The 23,237-nt window shown below is 41.6% G+C and overlaps 1 protein-coding gene across 1 annotated transcript in view; it reads right to left on the reverse strand.

Annotated features, from left to right (window-relative positions):
- The window catches only part of GALNT17 (polypeptide N-acetylgalactosaminyltransferase 17), a 407,486-nt gene that overhangs the window by 208,460 nt on the left and 175,789 nt on the right, over nt 1-23,237 (reverse strand). The window contains exon 3 of the mRNA XM_036226062.1: nt 19,934-20,100. Within this exon, the coding sequence (XP_036081955.1) occupies nt 19,934-20,100 (167 nt within the window). The remainder of the gene's footprint in view (nt 1-19,933; nt 20,101-23,237) is intronic.

Consider the following 23,237-nt stretch of genomic DNA (forward strand, 5'->3'; position numbering starts at 1 on the left):
AATGAATATTCAGCTTCTAGAAACCATCTAATACACATCGGCTAGGTTTCTCTATGTGTTAATTAAGTTTCTTGGAACAAGAGTTCTAGCAAGAAGGTTAGGCAGGCCATGCCTATTTTTCTTTCTTTTTTAAAAAATTTATTACCCATTAGTGCTAGACGAGTAAGCAGGGGACAAAGGGACATGCCATGGGAGGCAATGGACCATGCATGAGCACAGCATCATGGAATGGTACAATGTACAATGGGATCCTGCCTACTCACTGGGATTGGCTCATGATAGTAAGAATCTTGGGACTCTCCATAATTTCAGAGAGAACATTCTGAGAGCTGAATGCTGAGTGCCATGCTAGAAGACTCAAAGGCATTATTAACCCTTAGCTGCCAGGTATCCTGGGGCCCCATTTTGGCTTTGCCCAGTAACCTGATGTCAGCTCCTGGACATGCCAGTCACCATGTGTAAGTGTGAAGTGGTGTCCTCATTTGTTCAGTGGTTATAAATGAGACTTCAGGGGAAAGAGATGGACAAGCATTTACAGGTTTGACAAAAGAGAATGTGGTTCACTACCATTGCCCTTCTACATCTCAAGGCTACTGAGATATGAACATTAAAGGGCTTTGAAAAGCGTAAAGGGATAAAAGGATAATGCCTAAGCATTTAGTAGTAGCCTACAGCTATTAAGAACAAATGAAATGTTACATATAATGACATGCGTTCAATAAATGTCATTTCTAATAATAATTGGTCTATTAATATCATTAACATAGGTCATTTTTGTAACCACAGCTTGTCTTTCTAGCAAGTCAACATCATTTTAAAGTCTGGGGCTCATTGTACAGGGGTGACACCAGCTTTACTCTTAAATAGTTCATGGACACATCATTGCAAACATAACTGGCCTATGAGCTTTTATGGAAACATTGAGGGATATGCCACTACACAGCTAGTGGGGTTCAAGCCTCTACTTGTGACTTAACACCCCATAAGGCATTGGATTGGGCCCCTGCATGGATTCAAAATCAACTCAAACACAAGTGCTCTGTAAGATGCTTACAATCTATTTAAGGAGATGAGACATGCTCAAAAATTGCAACATTCAGTAAAACAAGGAAAATGAAATGAATGACCAAAGAGAAATGGCCATAGAGGGAACGTGCTATGAGGGGTCCACAGAAAGAGAAATTATTTTGGCTGGGGGTGTTCGTGGGTGGTGTTTGAGTTAAGCAGAAGTTTGAATGGGTGCTCTCACCATTCCGGAACACATACGCACAAAGCAAAATACATAAGCATTGAACTGATCTACTTAGGTCACAGATTCACTCGTGTCTGGGTCACTGGGAAGATGCCATTAGTTAGAAAACAGAAAAAGAACAGAAGTGGAAGAACAAGTGGTGAGTTCACCCGTGGACAGGCTGAAGTGCCTGAAAACATTCAAGGGTAGACTACTGAACCAAGATAATTGTCCAGAGGTGAAAAGAAAAGGCACGAAGGGTCGAGGACACAGTGGTGAGAGATGATGGCATATGAGAGGGTGAGAGCTCAAGGAGAGGGCGTGAAGAAGGCTAGTACCGCACTTTGGGAAATGAGCATTTAGGAGGCAGTAGACAAGCTAGAGGATAAGACTGGCTAGAAACAGCATTGCAGGAACAGAATCATGTCAAGGGGAGAGTTTACAAAAGAAGGATACATGCAATCATTTCACAAATATCTACGGAGCACCTACATGGCTGGAAATGACACAATTCTTATCCTCATAGAGTTACTCTGTGTCCAATGTCAGGAAAATCAAATGCATTAGAGAAAATGAGAGTTGAGAATGGGCCATTGATATAAGCAAGCAGTAGGCTCCTGTTGAGATTTGTGAGAAAAGGAATGCCCTTCTGGGTGCATCTGAGCTCTGCGGGAACAGGTTAACATGGAGAGAGGAGGGTGAATAAGAGAGCTCAGGAGAGACTTCCAGAAAGGCTGGTCCTGGGGGAACATGACTGTGACAGCCTGAGGGCATTGGTGTGTTGCGATTTGGAAACTGCCTTAAAATGAGGGAGTCCACAAGTTAACCAAGTTGAGGACCCTTGGTTAACAAGGCCTCAGGCTCACCATGGAAGGAAACAAGTCCCCAGCCTGACAGTGCTGAGAAATGACACACTCATCACAATGTGTCCCTGTTCTTTTGTCATCCTTAACTGATGAAACCATTCTAGGACATATAGTAACAGTAAGAAAAACATTTTACATTAAGATTTTTCTCACTGACAAACTGAGAAAAGAAAACAAAAACTCATTTTCACAAAAAATAAAAGTTTATAGAATCCAATACTAACTCGGTCTAGAGCCATTTGGGAATCTTTGTGCTTCTTAGGTTTTGGAAAACAGCATCTGAGGAGGTCAACAGAAAGAAGCAAATACTACCCTGTGATCAGAAGAGACTGACAGAGAGATAAACCTGCTTCTTAACAATAAAAGAAACACTTGTCACTCGGCTTAAGGAATGCACTTTGAAAAGAAGAAAGTTACGCTGAGGACTAAAGCAAAAAACATTATTATAAAATTATATTTAGATCTCACACTTTCAATGATGTTAGAGAAACCATCAGTTCAGTCCCTTGTCTTTAAGCCCTACTCAGAAGCAAGTGTTGACCAAGCAGACTCATCTCCAACTGTCCCCCAGACCAGTGCATGAACCCCAGTGCCACATAGATGTGAGCCTGGAAGTCGCCACGCCACCTAGGGTTGAGCCATGTCTGTACCTCTCAACTCTCACATTCATCAAGTCTTGAAGATGAGACTTACTGCATGTTCTAATTCTCCCTGAAGGTATGACAACTCAGGAGAATCAGTCTAAGTTTATGTGAGAGTTACTCAAACTTTAACCTGAACCAGAATCACCAGTAGGTCTGGCGTGTGAACCCAAGAACTTGCATTTCTAATTAGCTCCTAGGGTCTGCTTGGTACTGCTGTTCTGGTGAATCATTCTGAGTGGCTCTGGCTTAGAGCTCGCTCCCCACCTAACCCCACCCACAATGAATCAGCCCTCGTTTGCAGAAGAAGCCATGGGATTAGCAGGATAAACACCTGATACTCGATAGTATACTGTGTTGCTAACGTTTTTTTGGATTGTGTTCTGAGCACATTCTACTAGGCTAGGCTATGCTATGATGTTCGGTAGGTTAGGTATGTTAAATGCATTTTGACAAGATTTTTTCAACTTACAATGAGTTTATTGGGAAGTCACTCAATTTGTTAAGTCGAGGAACATCTATAATAATGTAATATGATAAACATCACTACACTAGCAATCATATTACAATATATAAATATGTCAAAGTAACACACCATATACCTTAAACTTACACAATGTTACGCATCAAATTTATTTAATTAAAAAATTTAAATTAAAAAATATTATCTTTTAAAATTAAAAAAGGGAAGGTGGAGAAACCTGAGTACATGCAACATCTGAGTTTCTCATCTGTCAAATGGAGATAGAAAGTTCCAGAAATGAATCCAGGCTTTATAAGACCTGAAGTTTATATAATTTAGAGGGTCCTCTTTAAGAAAAAGAAAAAAAAATCTCTCTACTGTAAATTTTATAAAAAACAATGCACGTGTGAACACATTGTTAGCTCCTCTTCCCTCCCCAAGGGCCTTGAAGGGGTCCCACAGCATGAACTTCATTGTTAGATACATGGCCAGTACATCCCATGAGGCTGACTTCATGAATGCAAAGTTCCTTTTTTGCTGACAATCACTACTTTTCAAACATTTTAAATACTATGCCAGTCTGTATCTACAATGAAATATTTATATACCAAAATTGCTAACCAAGCTGACTTAAAAATGTCAACTAATCATGAAATGTTCCAAAACACTATTCAGATTAGTTCCCTTTTCATATTTAACCAGAAGACAATCTATCTTGCAAACTCATAATATTCTACAATTTTTGTTTGAGCATTTACTGAGTCCTAATTAAGTGTCACTTATTGTTGCAATCGCTTTACCTATATCAACTCTTTTACCCTTATAATGACTCTGTGAGGTAAGGAGTAGTATTAGCCCCATTTTATGGAAGAGGAAACTGAGGCATAGAGAGGGTAAGTACCTCACCAAAAGTTAACACAGCCCGTAAGTAACATTCCTGCACTCCTGGTCATTCCACCTGACATCCATGGATGTGATGCTGTGAAATCTGAAGCTGATCATCTGCCCACGTGGAACTGCACCTTGCACGTCAGAAGTCAAGGCCAGACCCAGGCTCCTCCTAGAACTGGCTCTCTCTGTAACTCTGGGCACCCACACTATTGCTGTCAGCTCAGCACATGCATCTACCTTTCTAGGCAGCTTTCTAGGCATTTGTCCTCTGGCAGTGCTCAGCCCTCTCCAGAGAAGAAGACCACTAGCGCTGATTGAGGGGCTCAAAGGGATGGGCATCCAGGAGAACTTGCTGGGCTTCAAACCCCTCCAGACAGTCCCACTAAACTGAAGGAACATCAGGGACACAAGGACCATGGCCCAACCTCTGCTGCATGGGCCTGTCCAGCTCTGAAATTCTGGCCTTAACAACGTCTATGGAGAGGAAGTGAACCTATAAAAATGCATGACGAAATAACACGGGAGATGGCTATAGTGCACATTTTATTCTCTGAGCATCTTTCAGCTTTGTGGATTAAATAATACATTTTCTGACTATGGGAACAAAAAAGAGGCGAGAACAAGAAAACTTCAAGAAGAATAGGAGAGATTAAAAAGGGATGTTTTTGCTGTTTATGAAAGCATTTTAAAGGCGATTCCATAGTAAGATCAAAGCAAGGACAAAAGAAAGCAAAAGACTAAAAGAAGCAAGAAAAGAGATGTGAAGTGCAAAATACCAAAGTGTTAAACTAAATATATCACAAGGCGGTGTGCGTTCATGAGAGGCGCTTTGAAAAGGAGAAGCCATCTCTGCTTTCAATTCCTTTGTTAAAAAATGTCCTCTCCACTGCTTCTTCCATTTACATTTCACCTTTGAAAAAACACATACAAGCGGCCCAAACCAACAGGGAAACATCGTAATGCCTACAGGTAGGTGACGCCTCCAAGTTGTTACCCAGAATTACAGGAGCATTCTCCTATCCTGCCCCATCAAAGGGCAGTTGAAAGTCTGGGATTTGCAGCTCAGTCTAAGTGAATTTAAACAATAAGATCTGCCTAGAGGTTGCAGTGTGTTTTTTCTTTCATAATGTCTCTTATTTACTGTGATATTGATTCTGAATGCACTGAAGCTGGCAAACCTCGCCCATGAAATAGCAAAAGTCGCAGCCATTAAGGGGGGAGGGTGAAGAGCAAAATGGAACACGAAACATGTGAAGTCCTGGAGAGAAAGGGTCACATCTCAGTGCTTGCTCACTTCAAGTTTTCTTTAAACACACTTGGCAGCCAGAAATGGAATAACTAAAGCAGGGCATCTGGTCAGTCCTCCTTTCTCTAGCAATTGGGGGCTTCTGTATTCAGGACTCTGATTTCTCCAAGGTCAAAGGCAGCGTGGATCCCCTGCACAAGGAAAGTGCTAATGAATTCTCACAAAAAATGGTGCATGTTAAAGTGTCATGTGGCATAAAAGTGTTCTATAAATAGCAGCTTGTATTAGTGCCCAAAAGGCCTGCAGAACCTAATGTCTCTTCTAACCCAGGAGACTATCAAGATATATAAAAACCTGAAGTACAGACACTGACCAGCTGAACAGATGTAGGCTGGAACGCCACACTGGAACATGCTGGCTGAACAGCGGCCCTGATAGTATCTGCCCACCATCGCACCTGACAGTCCCACACTTTATACTCATTTGGACTATAAAAGTACTACTGATTTTACAGAGAGTACACAAGGCAGGAATGTTTTGATGTAGAAAAAGATGAAGGTGGAAAGGTCTCAAGGAGGAAGGGTGCCATGAGGCCAGGTGCATCGTGGGCTATTACACTGAGCTGGAGGCACCTGAGGAGGCAAGGACACACCTGGTCAGGAGCATTCACCTTGAGTGGCTGCAGGACATCAGGGTAAATAATTAATATAGATAATAATGGTCCCTACCCAACATGGAGGTTTGGGTATTTAAATAAGATAATGCATACTAAGCACTTAGCTCAGCGCCTGGCACATAGCAAGCACTTAATAATAGTTAAAATTATTATTCATTTTTATTATGCGTCTAGTTTTATATAGGTTGAAGATAGTAGACCTATCTTAGGAAACAGAAGAAGCTTGTAAAGGTGTAGAAGGGGTGTGGGGAGGAGAGTTAGTGGTAAACTGGAAGAGGCTGGGACACACAGAAGAGAGGGAGGCTTAGGGGTCAGGGAGGCAGCAGAGGCCTGGTTCCGGGACTAGGACTGCTGAGCTGAATCCTCAGTTCCGGGCATTTCTGGCTGTGCTGCCACAGGTAAGGCACTTTCCTCTTCGAACTTCATTTTTTTTATTTTAAAATTAATTATTATTTTTTTTATGGTGGCATTGGTTAACAAAATTCGGTAAGTTTCAGCTGTACATTTTAACAATAAAGCATATATATATTTCCATTATGTTCACCGCCCATAGTTATATTTCTTTCTGTCACCACATATTTGACCCCTTCTACCCCATCTACCTCACCCCATCCCTTCCTTTTTACCCTCTGGTAACCACTAGTCTATTGTTCATGTGTCTCTTGTTTGTTTGTCCTGTTCATTTGTTGCTTTTAGTTTTATATCCCACATATAAGTGATATCATGTGATTTTCAACTTTTTCTGTCTGGCTTATTTCACTTAGCATGATTATCTCAAGGTCCATCCATGTTGTCACAAATGACAGACAGTATTTCATCTCTTCTTATGGCTGATCATCCTCTTTTTAAAAGTGGATATCAGTGACCCTCTCCCAGTGTCAGAGGGTGTGGTCAAGACCTAAGGAGACATGCACTTAGCCCAGGCCAGGGGATGGCTTGTCATGCCCACTTGCATTTGCGGTACCCCTCAGGTATTCCTGGATGTCCCGCAGGGGTAATTAACCAGCAGGCCCCACAGCTGATTGTCCTCCCATGTGTGTAAGAGAAGAAGAAGTTTAGTGCCTGGGCAGGACTCGGGATTCTGCAGGCAGCCATCCTGCCATAATGTGTTTGCTTAAGGCCGTGTGCTCGTCTCTGGCACAGGCCCTCCCAGGCCAATGCAGCACAGCCTGAGGCCAAAGAGTCTCTGCCCAGCAAAGCAAACAGAGCTCACAGCTAAAGTGATCTACAGGTGCTTATGTCAATGTCACTTCACTTTTCCAATAAAATGAGATTAAAGATGGAACTTGCTCATTTAGGGACAAAGGTGAAAGCCACACCTGGCCTTCCTGACAACCATCTCCATCAAGCCCTGGGCTTCTGCACTCCATCTCTCCCTCTATCTCATTTTGTCAGCTCAGCTCGCTGATCTCTGCCTCAGGCAGTCTGTTCCAGGAGCCTTCGCCATCCCTCCTGCTTACCATTGTCAGAGAACATCAAATACTTGTCTATTCACACTGTCGCTCCTCAATCCTGTGGCCCAGCAAGGCCCTCTATCTCTGACTGGGACTCTCTCTGACTCTCTATTCCACTGATCAATTCCTATATATTGATCCCATCTATACACCTCCCTATATGCCCCAAACTTCTCTGCCTCTAGATCTTGATTCCTATTCTTCCTCAGTGCCATATCCTTCCATTTCCACACGTCGAAATTCTGTCTCTCATGGTCCAACTCAAGTGTCATGTCCTTCACAAAGGCCTCATTTATTTCCCCAGCTTATGGGAATCCCACGTGCAAATCCCATTGATATTGCCACATTAGAAGCCCATGGTGTGCTTTTCACCCAGTCTCTCCCTTTCTAAGGCTTTGCCCCATGGTTACGGGGTGTGGAGGTTCTGTGCATGATCCTGCCCCCCTGACCACAATTGACAGATCCAAGAAAGGGTATCTGACCCAAACCGGAGCACTGTTTCCCTTTCCAGAGATGGACAGCCTTGTCCCTCTCCAATGGCTGAAGCTATAATTACAACATCATTTTTAGGACATATCCACAGCCATGTTTCCTTACAGATGGCCTGGAGAACTGCAGGTAGCTAGGCTTCACAAGCCCACAGCGGAAGGAGGGACTCAGAGACAGCAGACACAAAGGAGAGAGGCCCCTGGCAGTGTCTGAGTGCCTGGGTCTAACTTTCCCTTACCCCAGCCTCGCTCCCGTCCCTGTGTTGTATCAGACCTTCTGGCGTTCTTATATTGTTGGATTTCAATCTAATGGGAACCCAGAGTCTGATTGCAGGGCAAACTTTCAACACACTTTTTGGATTACTTCTAGCACTGCTGGAATGCAACCTATTCCTCTTGGTATCTTGGTCTCCAAGGCCAAAATAAAAACTTTTTCTCCAACTGGAGGCTGGCCTGAAATATTAAAAATTAATCAGATTTTTTTCAAAGAGTTGACACAAAAATAGAATTAATGTCCAAAAAAGCTTGCTTGAACATACATTTACGATAACAAAAAATTGTACTCTTGGGCATTTATCCCATAGGCAAGAAAATTTATTTTCATGCAAACATTTATACACAAATGTTCATAGCAATTTTATTTGTAAAGACCAACCCCAAACTGAAAGAACCCAAATGTCCTTCAACAGGTGAAAGGTAAGACAAATTGTGGTCAGCCCATACCATGGCACACTAAGCAGAAATAAGAGGAAAGAACTCGTGCACACAGCAACTTGGATGGATCGTAAGGTACTTATGCTGAGTGTAAGAAGCCGATCACTAAGGTTACATACTGTACGGACCAATTTATAGAACACTCTTGAAATAACAAAAGTATAGAGGTGGAGAATAAATTAAGGTTGTCAGGGGTCAAGGATGGGGATGGGGATTGGGTATGGTTATAAAGGGGTAGCAAGGGAGAGCTTTATGGTGATTGACAGTTCTGTATCTCAATTGTGTTGGTGGTTACGAGAATCTACATATGTGATAAAATTGTATAGAACTACCTACACACACACACACACACACACACACACACACACACACACACACACACACACTGGTTAAATTGATGAAGTCAGAGTAAGCTCTAGAGATTGACCGAAGTCAATATCCTGGTTGTGGTAATGTACTAGAGTTTTATAAGATGTTACTATTGGAAAAAAACTGAGTGAAGAGTACATTAGACTTCTTGTACATTTTTGCAAATTCTTTTGGATTTATATTATTTAAAAATAATAAAGTTTTTAGTCATTGCTATTGTTTTTTAAAGCCAGTTAGCATATGAAGTTTTAGCTGGGATTCTCGCATTATTTCTTGTGTAAAGATATATATACTCCTTCTTATCTTCTCCTTCCCATGACCTAAAAATACACAAGAAGAAATGTAAATGTACAACCTACTTGTGATTACAGACCCACAGAGCAAATGCTGTCACATTGCAGTGATCTGGTTGGGGACAAAAACAAGCATTATTTCTGATTAGAAAGGCTCTTTACAGGCAGGGGGAGAGGCAGGTGATGTGCCAACAAGGACGCCTGGCCCAGCATGGAAATGTGTGATAATGAGGTGTCTTTTGGCTACTTCACTCAGAGCCTCAACAACACAGGAAAAATATTATCTTCCCGAAACACAAGATTCCTCCTATCTCTGCAATTATAAACCAAGAAGAAAAGCAAACAATGCCAGTGTGCCTTATCCACAATCCCTTTTGGAAGTCCAGAGGGTATATCATTCCACTCAAAATAAATTTCCTGACTCGAGTCATCCTGCTCTCAACAGACCTAACGAAAATAGTGCTTAACAGGAATGCTTGCTCCACAGGGAAAGGTTAGTGACAAGATGTATGGTCCAGATCACTAAAAGACTCAAATGGAAATTGTTAGAGATAGGCATTTTTGAATTCTAAACCAAAATAACTGTAGAGTAGAAGCCAAAATGTGTACAATGATGTCAAATTTAAAACTCCCAGGATGATGTCACAGAAAGTAGGAAAAAAATACTTTGCACACAAATGCAGTTTAAATTAACCTATTTAGCAACCGCTATAGCATAGCAATGTGCAAGGCCCTGGGAACACAGCACAAATAGAGCTATGGTTCCTGCACTCAGGGGTTTAGAGATGGGCAAATACACAAATGCAATACAGCATGCCAAGTGCTGAGCCCAACTACACACTGGTGCCCTGGGAGCAGAGACTAAGGGCCCTCTCAACCTGGCCACAGCTGGAAAATCTGCGAAGGCTTCCCAGAGGGGGTGAAACGGAAGTAGAATATTGAGGAAAGAGTTGGAGCTGGCAAATCAAATAATACCATGAGCAAATTCAACAATAATATCCTTTATTGTACTGCCAGGATTGGAATAATGAACTTCTGCAAGTATTTTCTCTAAACCTCACAATTTAAACCCTATGGAAAAGCCACTATATTCCCAATATACTCAAGATTAGAAAAGGTAAGTGCATGGGCCAAGACCACACAGGCTTTGATTCTACTTTTCCCTCCATATGCTGTTGCTTAGCACAAAAAAAAAAAAAAAAAAAAAAAAAGTAATAAGGTAAATTCTTTTTAAATAATTAAAAACTTTGATAAGATATGGATTAAAATAGCAGCAATGAAGATGCTTCTAATATTATTTTAAGGAAAACTTGAAGGCTGAAGTTATCCTTTAGGTTTGAAGGCACATTAAACTTCCACAGGAATTTGGACTTCACATATCCAAGAAAGTGAACTTGATCCCTTTCCCAAGCCCACCTCTCCTACAGCATTCCTTTTCTTACTGAAGGGCACCAAAACCCATCCTGTCACCTGAGCTAGGACCCTCCCTCATCTTTACTCTCCTTTATAAGCAAGCAGTCCTCCGGTGATACGGCCCCAATGTTTTCAAATCTAAAATATTGTATGAAAACAAAATTTCAAATTAGTGGATTAGTAAATAAATTGAGATAATTAGACCTCGAGACAAGGGTCTCTATGTTAAAACTCTGATACCTTAATATAAAAATATTTAATCTATTTTGACTTTATTTTGAAAAAAATATTTATGTGAAAACATATATGAATATTTGTACCACCTAGAAATAATGAATGACTTCCTTAAACATCTTCAAAAGAAAGAAACTGAAATGATTTGACTATATAAAAATGTAAAATTTACGTCTGTCAAAAAATATTGTAAACAAATTAAAGTGAGAAACAAAAGTTTAGAGACATCCCTATAAAATAAATGCAAAATGAGTTTAATATAACAAAATTTTTGAAAATTAATAAGATAGAAATAAAGACTCCAATAGAAAGAGGAATAAGGGGTCATCAACATGAAAATCCCTGAAAAAGAATAGTTAAACATATAAAAAAGTGTTTATCATCACTAATATGAACAAAATGCATATTTGAAAATATGCCATTTTTCACTCATCAGAACAGTAAAGATGACAAAGATTAATAAGCTTCAGTGTTGGTAAGGATACAGAAAAAAGATACTGTCATATGCTTTTCATGGGACAGTACCACATATCTGGAGAAGAATTTATCAATTCACATTAAAAGTTCTTAAAAATGAATATGGAACTTTTAGGATGAGATGATGATTTTAACTCCTTAATCTGACATTGTCCCCTACTCAAAAGCCACTGAAAACTACAGTAAAGGGGTTTAAGAAAATAACATAAACCCATGGAATACACAAGAGATACCAACCACAACACTGGGGAAGCTGCAAAGCAGATTCACAGGGTAGCCACAGTGACAGATGTGTCAGACCCCTTTGCTGTCAAAAGCAGGAATTCCAACTCAAACGAGACAGAGAGAGAGAGAGAGAGAGAGAGAGAGAGAGAGAGAGAGAGAGAGAGAGAATGTGAAACTTTCCATTTCAATTATTTTTAAGTGTACAGTTTTGTGGTATTAAGTGCATTCACACCACCATCCATCTTAAGAAATTTTTCATCTTCTTAAACTGAAACTCTGTACCCATTAATCAATAACTCTCCATTTCCCCTCACCAGCCCCTGAGCTGTTTAATCACCTTTTAAGAGGTAATCATGAACAGACAACAGGATCATTGGATATCCAAGGAAAGCATCTAACATGGAAGATAGAAAGTAAATAATAAAAGAAAATGAGACTTGTAGAAACAGATTATGAAGAAAGAAAAACTAAAAAACAAAGTTAAACATTATTAATATCCTTCAAGGGATAAGAAAATACATTGCTTCCATTAAATAAGAATAATATGCTATAAAAAGAAACTATCAGAGAATAAAAATGAGTACTTGGAAGTAGAATCATAGTAGCAGAAATTAAAAACCTACTGAAGAGAAGAGTGGAAGATAAAATGTGAAAAGGCAAACAAAGCAGGGCAAAGTGATAAGATCGCAAAGAAGAAATAAGAAAATCAGGGTTCAATCTAGGAGATTAAATAATAGAATAAAGAGGGATGCAGAAAGAATGGAGAAAAATAGGAAGGAATATTCCAAGAAGATTTCCTCAAACTGATAGACATTAGATTCTAGATTGAAGCCACTAAATATCCACCTTGATGGGTAAAAATTGATCCACATTAGGGCTCATTGCTGTCAATTTCAAAACTCTGAGGACAACATGAAGATTCCGCAGGCTTCCAGAAATGGGGGAAACTAACATGCAAAAGATCAGAAATTTGAATGTCTTTGGTTCTTTTTTAAAAACATTGAAAGATAGAAGATAATGGAGCACAACCATAAAAATTCTGAAGGAAAGTATTACCTAACTCAACCAAGGCCACCATTCACATAAATGATTAGGTTAAAGCTTTCTTCAGACATAGATGATCTCAACCAATTTTTACCTTCCTTGCAGTCTTTCTTAAGCAGCTTCCTGTTGTGCAGTTCACTGAAATAAGCAGGTAAAGTAAGGGAGAGAAAAGCATGGAATGCAGAATAGGAGGGGGACAAAGGAGATGCCCAGGAATGTGGCGAAGGGAGATCCAAGGTGACAATGATGCATCAGCACTGCAGCCATATGTCTGTACTAGAGCAGTGTGACTTAAGGCAGACACACCGAGTGCCGTAATTATCATTTCTTCTGCACACTTATCTCGCTTTAAGCCAAGGATAGATTATCTGAATGGGACAAGAACTTTTACTATGAATTGATAATTTGTTCTTTAGATAGGTGGTACTACTCACAAAAAGTATATGAAAGTATGGGTTTTTTTTGTATCTTCACCAACCCTGAATCTTATGTCTGAATAAAGATAGATTGTCCCCATTCTTCTCTATAATTGGATGTTCTGAACGCTGGCTAAGTTTGAGTTCTCTCTGCATGCCCCTGCCTGGATCCACTGAGGACATTCATTTCATCCCTCAGATGTGGTCTGCTTTGACCTCCCCCTGGGGGTAGGCAATTTGCCTTGATGAGGTCAGAGGCAGAAATCACAGAATTACCATTTCATCTGTTTATATTTTTGCCATGTACCCACAACCTGGTCTACACAATAGCCCTGCCAGATGCCCCCACTGGAAAGAGCGCTGTGTGTCCCTGAGCTCTCTCATAACTTAGCTGTCTTCTCCACAAGAGGCTTTTGTAAATTTACAAAAGTACATAAGTCAACGTTCTTATTCTTGATATGGTAGGATAACATTTTATTAATAAGTACATTTTTAAAAAATAAAGCAGCCAGAAAAACTAAGCGAAAGAAAGAAAGAAAGAAAGAAAGAAAGAAAGAAAGAAAGAAAGAAAGAAAAGGAGAAAAGGCATGCAAATTGGAAAATAAGAAGTACAAAATGATTATAGCTAATAAACAAGTTTAACAATATAGAAGAAAGAAAAATCAGTTACTTTTCTATACACTGACAATGGGCAATCCAAAAATAAAATTAAGAAAACAATTCCATTTAAAATTGCATCAAAACTAATAAAATATTTGTTAATAAATTTAACAAAGAAGTGCAAGATTTGTATATTGAAAACTACAAAACACTATTGAAAGAGATTAAAGAAGACCTAAATAAACAGAAAGTTATTCTATATTTATGGAATGGAAGTGTTAATATTGTTAAGTTGACAATACTCCTCAAATTGAATTTCAGACTTAATGCAATCCCTAACAAAATTCCAACTGCCTTTTTGCAGAAGTGAACAAGCTGGTCCTAAAATTCCTTTGTCAACACAGAGGACCCAGATAGAAAATAACCTTGAAAAAGAAGAACAAGCTTGGAAGACTCACACTTTCTGATTTAAAAACTCACAACATAGGAATAGTTATCAAGACAGGGTGGTACTGGGATGAGGATAGACCATAATCAGAAAAACAGGACTGAGAGTCCAGAAATAAACCCTCACATTTACAATCAGTTTATTTTTGACAAAGGGTACCATGACCATTCAATGGGGAAAGAATAATCTTTTCAACAAATGGTACTGGGACAACTCAATACTCTCATGGGGGAAAAAAATGAATTTAGATCCCTAACTCAAACCACATATAAACATTCACTCATAATCAATAAGAGCTAAAAGTATAAAACTCTCAGAAAAAAAAAAAAAAACCATAGAAGTAAATCTATGTGATGTTGGACTGGCAAGTTTTCTTAGGTATGATACCAAAAGCTCAAGCACCTAAAGGAAAAAGTAGACAAACTAGACTTCATCATAATTAAAAACTTTTTGCATCGAAGTACACTATCAAGATGGTGAAAAGGCATCTCACGGAATGGAAGAAAATATTTGCAGACCTATTTGCAAAAAAATACTTACAGAATATATTTGACAAGAGTATATACCCAGGATACATAAAAAACAATTATAAATCAAAAAATAAAAAGACAAATAACCCATTTTCAAAATGAGCAATGAATCTGAGTAGACATTTCTCCAAATAAGATAGACTAGTGGCAAATAAACTCATGAAAACATGCTTAAAATAATTATTCATTAGGGAAATACAAATAAAACCACAAGATACCATCTTCTAAGTGGCTATAATTTAAAGAAGAAATATAACAAATGTTGGTGAGAATGTGGGGAAACTGGAACCTTCAAACATTGCTAGTAGGAATGTAAAATGGTGCAGGTGCTGTGAAAAACAGCCTGGATGTGGAAAATGGTCTGATGGTTTCTCAAAACATTAACCATAGAATTATCACTTGGCTAAGCAATTTCACTCCTAGGTATATAACCAGGGAGACTGAAAACATGTTCACATAAATACTTCGACATACATGTTCACAGCAGTGTTATTCCTATTAGCCGAAAAGCTAGAACAATGCAAATATCCATCAATAGATGAATGAATAAATATGATGTGGTATATCCCTATAATGAAATGTTATTTGGCAATAGAAAGGAATGCTACAACATGGACGAACCTAGAAAACATTATGTTAAGTGAAAAAAGCCAGACACAAAAGGCTTCATATTGTAGATTTCATTTATATCAAATGTCCAGAATTAGGTAAATTTATAGAGATAGAAAGTACCTTATAGCACTGGTCCCTAACCTTTTTGGCACCAGGGACCGGTGCTCCTATGACAATCTAATGCCTGATGATCTGAGGTGGAGCTGAGGTGGTGATGCTAGCACTGGGGAGTGGCTGCAAGTACAGATGAAACTTCGCTCCCTTGCCCTTTGCTTGCTTACTGCCTGCTGTGTGGCCAGGTTCCTAACGGGCCATGGACCAGTACCAATCCATGGCACAGGAATTGGGGACCCCTGCCTTAGAGGTTGCCCAAGAATTTGGAGAGACTGCTACTAGGTTCAGGATTTCTTTGGGGGCTGATGGAAATATTCTGGAATTAAATAGTGGTAATAGTTGCAAAAGATTATGAATATACCGAAAGCCACTGAACTATAATTTATAATGGTGTATTTTACATTATGTCAATTATATCTCAATTAAAACAAGGAAAAATAAACAAAAGATGATGGGTATGTTAAGAATTACCATCAATATAGTTCTGCGCACCCTAACCCCTCAAAAAATTTCAAGGTAAATAATACTGAGGGCCTGAACAAAGACCAGTGGCTTGGGATACGGCCCGCCAGGATCACAGTCAAGAGTAATGAACCAGATGCTGGTGGGAAAGAGAAGAGGAGGAAAAGTGTGAAAACACTTCCAGTCTTTGATGATGAGACAACCAAGAAGAAGGTGAAGCTCTTCACAGAGACAGAAAATAAAAATAAGAAACAGGTTTCCGAGGCTGAGAGAAAAATGGTAATTTAGTCATTGGACCAACTGAGCATATAGTTTCGGAGGGGCCCTGAGCAGCCATCTAGGAGACAGAAAACATAGGTACGGAGCTCAGGGGAGAAGCTGAGTTGCTCTGGGCTGGAAGGATGGCTTTGGGGAGCAGCAGAATGGGCACAATGGAGGAACCACCCAGTGTCTTGATGGTGAGAATCATGAGTGATCCCAATGGAAGCAGGGAGCTAAGGAGGAGGAAGGTTAGAAGAGAATCAGAAGAGAGTGGTCAGGGCCTTATGAAGAGAAGAATGCCAGGAAGGAAGCCACCAACAATGGCCAGCGTGGCCAGCTCAGAGCAGGGAAGTGCCCACTAGATTTGGTGAGCAGTAGTCACTGGAAAATTTTCCCTGAGTGATTTCAGTTTAATGTACAAGAGTATAGAAAATTTACTTGGGCTTAACTCAGGCCAATGTCAATGTTCGAGCTTAATAAAACAAATTATTTAAATTTAAGTAATAATGATAATAGTAATAATAATCTAACAAGGGAAAGACTCTGATTTGCCAGTGCACACAGATCCAGTCACTTAGTTTTATTTACACATTCTCTTGGCCAGTCTTCTTTTTTTTTTTTTCTGAGAAAGCCTCTTTTATCTTGAATGGACATGATAACATGGAAGTGTGAGACTATTGTTCCTATCTGAGCCAGTCTCAACCAGCCTAAAATGTCTGTACCCTTATTAAAATAATGTTCTCGGAGCTTTTAATAAAAAGAGAAATGTCATGTCATGCTTCACAATTCAGGGGTAAAATATAAATATTAACTTGTTTTTATTATAGGATATTAACTATGTAAAATGGGCATTAAAAAGAGGTCACATAGGCAAATGAGCAGTTGCTTCTGGGTAGTCTCTGAAGTATTTGCTTTTTTCTAGTTATATGTTTTTTTTTTTTTTGACACATTCAAATTTGCTACGAAGAGCATGCATTATTTTTAAGATCAGAAAAATAGTAAAGCTGGAAAAAATGTTTTAATCAAACTCAAAACAGAAGATAAGCAGGGATAAAAACATTAATGCTAGACAAAGTAAAAGCAAGGCAAGGGGGGAAAAGGTATATTTTGAAGATAAAGGGAACATTATATAATGGTAACAACCATGGCTAATAATGAAGCCATGCAGATACAAATCTCTGTTGCCAAAGAAACTGACAACAAGATACAGAAATCAAGCATTATTAGGGACACAAGCAGGAACAGTCATTGTAAAGGTGTTAAAACACTATTATCAAAAAGACTTAAGATGATAAACTCATAGTCTCTCTAAGTACACAAAATTGATGTCAGGCAAGAATTCAATTTCATGATTACAGTGTAGAGGTCTATAGAACATTTGAAAAACTCAATATTACTAATCACAAAGAAAATCTCAATAGAAAAAAATTTAAATTTCTCTTCCCATTAAAGAGAAGACTCTTCTGGCCCGAAGAAAATATAGGGGCTAGAACCAAAAAAGAAAAGAGAGAAATGTCATTAATATAGTCCACTCTTGGTCCCCTAGGTGTTTGGGGGTACAGAGAAAGACAAATGAGAATTAACTTTATGGTTAGATCGGACCAAATACCTCTTCCTGCTTTTTCTCACCCACTCAACCTCTTCATTTTAACCTAAAGTGTGAACCATTAAAATGGTACTTAACTCAGTGATACCTGCAGAATCAGCATCACCCAGAAGTTTTTGAGAAATGCAAATCCTCAGCCCTACCTCAGACTTTCTGAGGCTGAAATTCATCCAGGAGGTTCCCATGTAAAAGTATCTGATGCTAAAGGCCTATAAACACCCAGGATCCCTCAATCCTTGAGCTGGTTGACTCCTGGGGTGAATTTTACACTGGATCTCTGAGTCCCCATTGGGATGAAGCTCCCATTGCCCACAGAAGCAATCTGTATGACATCCTCTTTGGGGGATGCCTTTCCTTCCCAGTCCTACATCCCCTGCTCCCTTTTCCACCTCCCAAATAAACTAATGCACCAGAATCTTCGTCTTAGTACTCAGCACTAAGGCTGAAATTCATCCAGGAGTACTTAGTACTGAGTACTGAGTACTAAGACCTCTAGCAGAGAGCCCTGCTCTCATGGAGCTTGAGTTCTGGTTGAGACCGGCTTGGCCTTTCAGTCTTCTCTCTCTGGCTGCGCTCTGCAGAGATTTGCTTGGGAGAGGGAGCCCCACCGGCAGTGAGCCCTGACCCCAGTTTAGTACAGCCCTGGCAGTTTGCTCTCGCAGCGCCGCTGGCCACTCTGCCAAGAGCACCTTGCCCTTCCCCAGCCCTGCCCAGCTTCATTGCTCCCTCCTTCCTGGGTGAGACCCACCCAAGGTCAACTACCAGCCAGGCCCTGGGGAGCAAAGTCTTGCCCTGAACCTGGAGTGCAGAAGTGTAAACCACAGGGATAACACAGGGTGCAGAGACGGCACGGAGCAGGGCCTTCGGATGTCAGCGGTCTTCTCCACGGATGCGACCCATACGGGAAACCCGGGGAACTAGTGAGACTTAGCCAGAACATGCAGGGGTGGGGTTGGGGGAGTGTGCAGCAGGGACCCCCTGCAGGGTTCTGGAAGTACTGCTGAAGCAAGGGGTCTGCATCGGGCATGCAGCGAGGCCACAGAGGGGGCACTGGGAGCCAGCCAGGGAGACGACTTAGCGGGTTCGACCACAGAAAAAAGACTCTCAGTATCAGTTTTAGAAGAATCTGTAGCTAATGAAATGGCCAGAGGTAAAGGGAGAAAACTAGGGATGTGAAAAATTCGGCAGATGACCCATCTGTCCTCAAAACCTGGAGGAGCAGTGCCCTGAGTGTCCTATTGCCAAACCCAGGTGAACTTAAGCCCTTCTCTTCTGACTGTAATGCTGGCTCAGAAGGGGCAGGAGGACTTCAGCTCTTGGGTCAATGAAACATGACAGGCTCATCCGGAGCTCCTGTGGCCTGTCTCGCCTCCTCCTAGCCCACTTTTGACGAGGAACGCACACAGGTTGATCCTTCTCACTCAGTATGTTGACCAAGGAGTTCAGCCTGCCCCTTAATCCTTCAGCTGCTCAGAAGATAAGCCTGCTTGGCCCTAATCATGCACATGCACTGGCTTTCTTTTCTGTCATCAGCTTGCAGGCGTTTCTCCCTGCCCTGAGCACAGAGAATTTTGTAGGCACTGATCCAACACAAAGGCTCAATTAGCCAAACCGCCTCCTTCAGCACCTCGACACCAGGCTTTTGTCTTCAAGGACCACAAAGGGTTTTGGTCATTGCCATCTAATATTTGCTTGTTTTACAAGTTTTAATTGAGCCACCATTCCTAATAGAGCTAACTTCCAAAAGGCCTTGTAGGCATGGTGGCCTAGTGGCAGATTCTGCTATAAGATGAGCAGTGTCCATCACAAGACAGAATTTCACTTTTTCTTTTGCCTCTCAGAAAAAGATGACAGAGATGGGTTTGGAGGTGGGAGGGTGGAGGAATTAAGTCCTTTGATGTCATCTCTTTTAGGTAATAGAAAGAGGGAAAAACAGTCTAGATATAGAACCAGTAATTTATTCTTAAGTGCCCTAGAGGACTCAGAGACTAACAAACTAGTGTTTGCCTAGATGTCTCCCATTCCCTAGATAGGCTCCAGGAACAGGAGACAAAGACACTGGGCTTGCATTGGAATGAAAGTGGCATTTCCCCCCTGCTGATATTATGTGCTTGTATCTTCCTCTCCAAGAAAATCATGCAGGTCGGCCACCCCCATACCTTCATCACTGTTGTCATCCACCAGGATGATTTCCTTTAGCAGGTGTGTCGGCGTATGGTTGACTGCGCTGTGGACCGACCGCAGGATCACCGACAAGGCCTCGTTCACAAAGATGAATATGATGGATATCTGGGGCAGCTCCTTGGCATACTTCAGCTCCTTACACCTGGGGAGAAAAGAGGAGGAGAGCAGAGTCAGAGAAAGGGGGAAGGCACAGGACCATGGCTGGACACAGTAAGGGTTTCAACCCAATCCTCATACGCATCCTCCCAGGGCATGAATCATTGGACCTTCTTGGCCCTTCTTGGTTAAGAACTGAGAATAAAACCTAAAGAAAAGAGTGTTAAGGGATCTAGTCCCCACCTGTTCCAAATTATCCACCCTGTACGAATGGGAAGCATCAGTCTTAAGCACACATCTACTGCATTACAGGCTGCTGCTATGCCTACACATATCTCCTGGCCACATGTCAGTGCCCACCTGCCTGACTTCCTGCTATGGGCACCTGCAGTTACCCCACCCATATCAGCTCTCATCTGAAGACTGCTGGGGTTGATGCATAAATACCTGAGCTCCCTCAGCCCTTGAGCAGGTTGACACTGAGGGGTGCGTTTTGCATTCGTTCCCTAAGTCTCCCTTGGGATAAAGCTTCCATCGCACACAGTACCAATCTGCATTACATCCCCTTTGGAAGATGCCCTCCCTTCCCTTCCCAACTCAACTCTCTACCTCCCAGATAAACAAATGCCCTCAGATCTTTTTGTCAGTGTCTGTTTCTGGGGAAACCCAAGCTAAGACATCTACCAGAGACCCCTGCTCTCATGGAGCTTACATGCTAGAAGACATAAAACGCACATGAAAATAATCATAATCAAGGAAGCAGATACTCTGCCTGTGTAGAAGTGTGCTGCCTGAAACACCCCAGCTTGCAACTACCCCATCCCAAAAGACAGGGTCCAAAGGGGAAAATCCTTTTCATCTAGGCTGAACTCAGGGGCAGATAGCTGGGATGCCTCCCACTTTGCGGGCCCCTGGTGATGTAAGAGATGGCTGAATACCCAGGGAACATGCTCTGCAAGGCTCAGTCATGGGGCACCCACAATCTGTCTGGGGAGTACTGGGAATTTGGTTACATGCTTAGTCTGAGCCACATCAGAAATACCAAGTGGAAACAAAGTGGAATGGAATACGGAGCTCGTGCTTTTCAGTACATCCTCCTTCTTGTGTGATTCTGCAAAATGTAGAGCACAATGTGTGAGAGCGCAAAACAAAGGCTACGAGATGAAGGAAAGGATTGAGTGAAGCAGCAGCAAAGACAGAGCAAGAAATACGGCTGTTCTTTATGCTGAACAGCTTGGCTTGTGTCGGGCCATATTAATCATGTAGGCAATTTTCGGAGGAAAATAAAGTTTTGTTACAATATACATTTGTGTCTCCTGGAAGAGACTGTCCAGGGATCCATTGATCATGCAGCCTCATTTTTACCATGTTTCTGTAAATTCACTTCTGGGGTTGCCAGGGAGATTAGAATGGTTGCTGACGGGCTCTAGGAAGTCAGCAGGGATCATCTCATTTACTGTGTGGTGATCCAAGGGAGGAGGGCAGCCCACAAGGTCCCTCAGAGCCCCCTCAACGGGGGGCTGTCAGCTATCGGAGCCTGGCAAGCCGGCAGCTGCTCCTTTTCAGCCCATTACTCAACCAGCCCATGCACGTGAACACACACACCGTCCACACCCAATTCCTCTGAGCATTCATTCCTGGGGCTGGTTTCTTTGGTCTTTTGTTTTTTAACAGCTTTTGACCTTTGACATTAAGAAGAAAAAAGGCCAGATTGCACTGTACCAGCACCGTCTTCTCTGCCCACAGGCAATCAAGACTGAGTTGAGTCAGCCTCTTGGCCAGAGTAGACAATTCCCCTGGTGAAATGGGAAACATGGGCGCTTCAGGGGAACAGGGGGCTGATTCCCACTCCTCAATGGGTCAAGATGGCTATTCAGTAAATGATAAGGGAAAACCAGAAGTGCTCTGCCACACATGGACACGGTACCCTGGGCACACTGCTCATGTTTCTTCATCTCCAAAACTGTCAAAATAATCCTCCCCATATCCAGCTCCAGGTGCTGGCTAAGTTCTTCATAAGGGTCAAGTGAGAAGCCTTTGACAGCCCTTTAAAAATGCAATGTAACAACTAATGAAAAGATTCCGTCGGCCCAGCTGGCCCCTCCATCCTCCTTTCTGGCTCCATTCCCTTTTGTATATTCCTCATCACCATCAGCCAGGCTTCCAGAGCTTTCACTCAGCCCAGACTCTTCCTGCAGAACCCTCCCAGGACTCCTCCTTGACAGGGCCCAATTCCCTAACCTTGCCCAGCTTATAAAAATTCACCTCTCTATGCCCAACATCCTCGGGAGTTTCACAATAGGTAGATAATACGAATATAGTCATCGCTATGAAAGTCAGCATTATTTTTGTTGGTCTTTAAACTCCAAGGAGGTAGACTCTGCCTTAAAAAAGGTTCTAACTTGGCTTGTTGTCTGATATGTAGACGATGCTGGAGAGAAGGACAACTGAAGTTTTAAGCACCTTCTGTAAGGAGCAGGCACTGCCAAATACATATATTACTTCCAATCAGACACCCAGTGCCCAACAGGGCAGAAGATAAGTGTGGGAAGGCAGGTTAGGGTGGATGGGACAGAAAAAGAGAGAAGCTCACAGGCCACAGAAACATTAGAGACTGCACAGAGGAAGAGAACAGATGGGGCTCCTGCCCCTAGGAGTTAGTGCTGGAACAATTGTCACTGTAGCCTGATGACCCCCAGGGCAGTGTATCCAAACCACACATACTTGGGTATTCCACACTCTGCCGTATGGGACTGACATAACAGAAGCCCCACCCCTCATTCCTGAGTTCCTGCAGAGCTGAGGGGGTATGAGGTGCTCAGTGCCTAGAGCTACAGTGGTGTACATGGCACTCTCTGGGTGGCCCCAGTGACAACCATTGCCAAGAAGACTGGGCAGGCAGACCCGGAAAAGGGACCAGTCAGCTCAGCTTGGCTCTCAGCCTCATCTCTACATAATGGAACATATAGAATCGGACATGGCCTGCTTCCCCAATGGCCTCCCAGGCTGCAAAATCCAGGTAAGAGTAGCCTGCGAGGTTGTGAAGATAACAGATCCCAGACTGAAAGACATTCAGGGAGTGAGGAGAGGATGGCACACCAGAAAAACAGCAAAATACCTCAAACTCTATATAACAGGTGTGTGGTCTGTGTCGCCTGTGTGCGTGTGCGTGCGCGCCTCCTC

Source organism: Rousettus aegyptiacus, unplaced genomic scaffold (assembly GCF_014176215.1).
Source record: "Rousettus aegyptiacus isolate mRouAeg1 unplaced genomic scaffold, mRouAeg1.p scaffold_m13_p_8, whole genome shotgun sequence".
Lineage (NCBI taxonomy): Eukaryota > Metazoa > Chordata > Mammalia > Chiroptera > Pteropodidae > Rousettus > Rousettus aegyptiacus.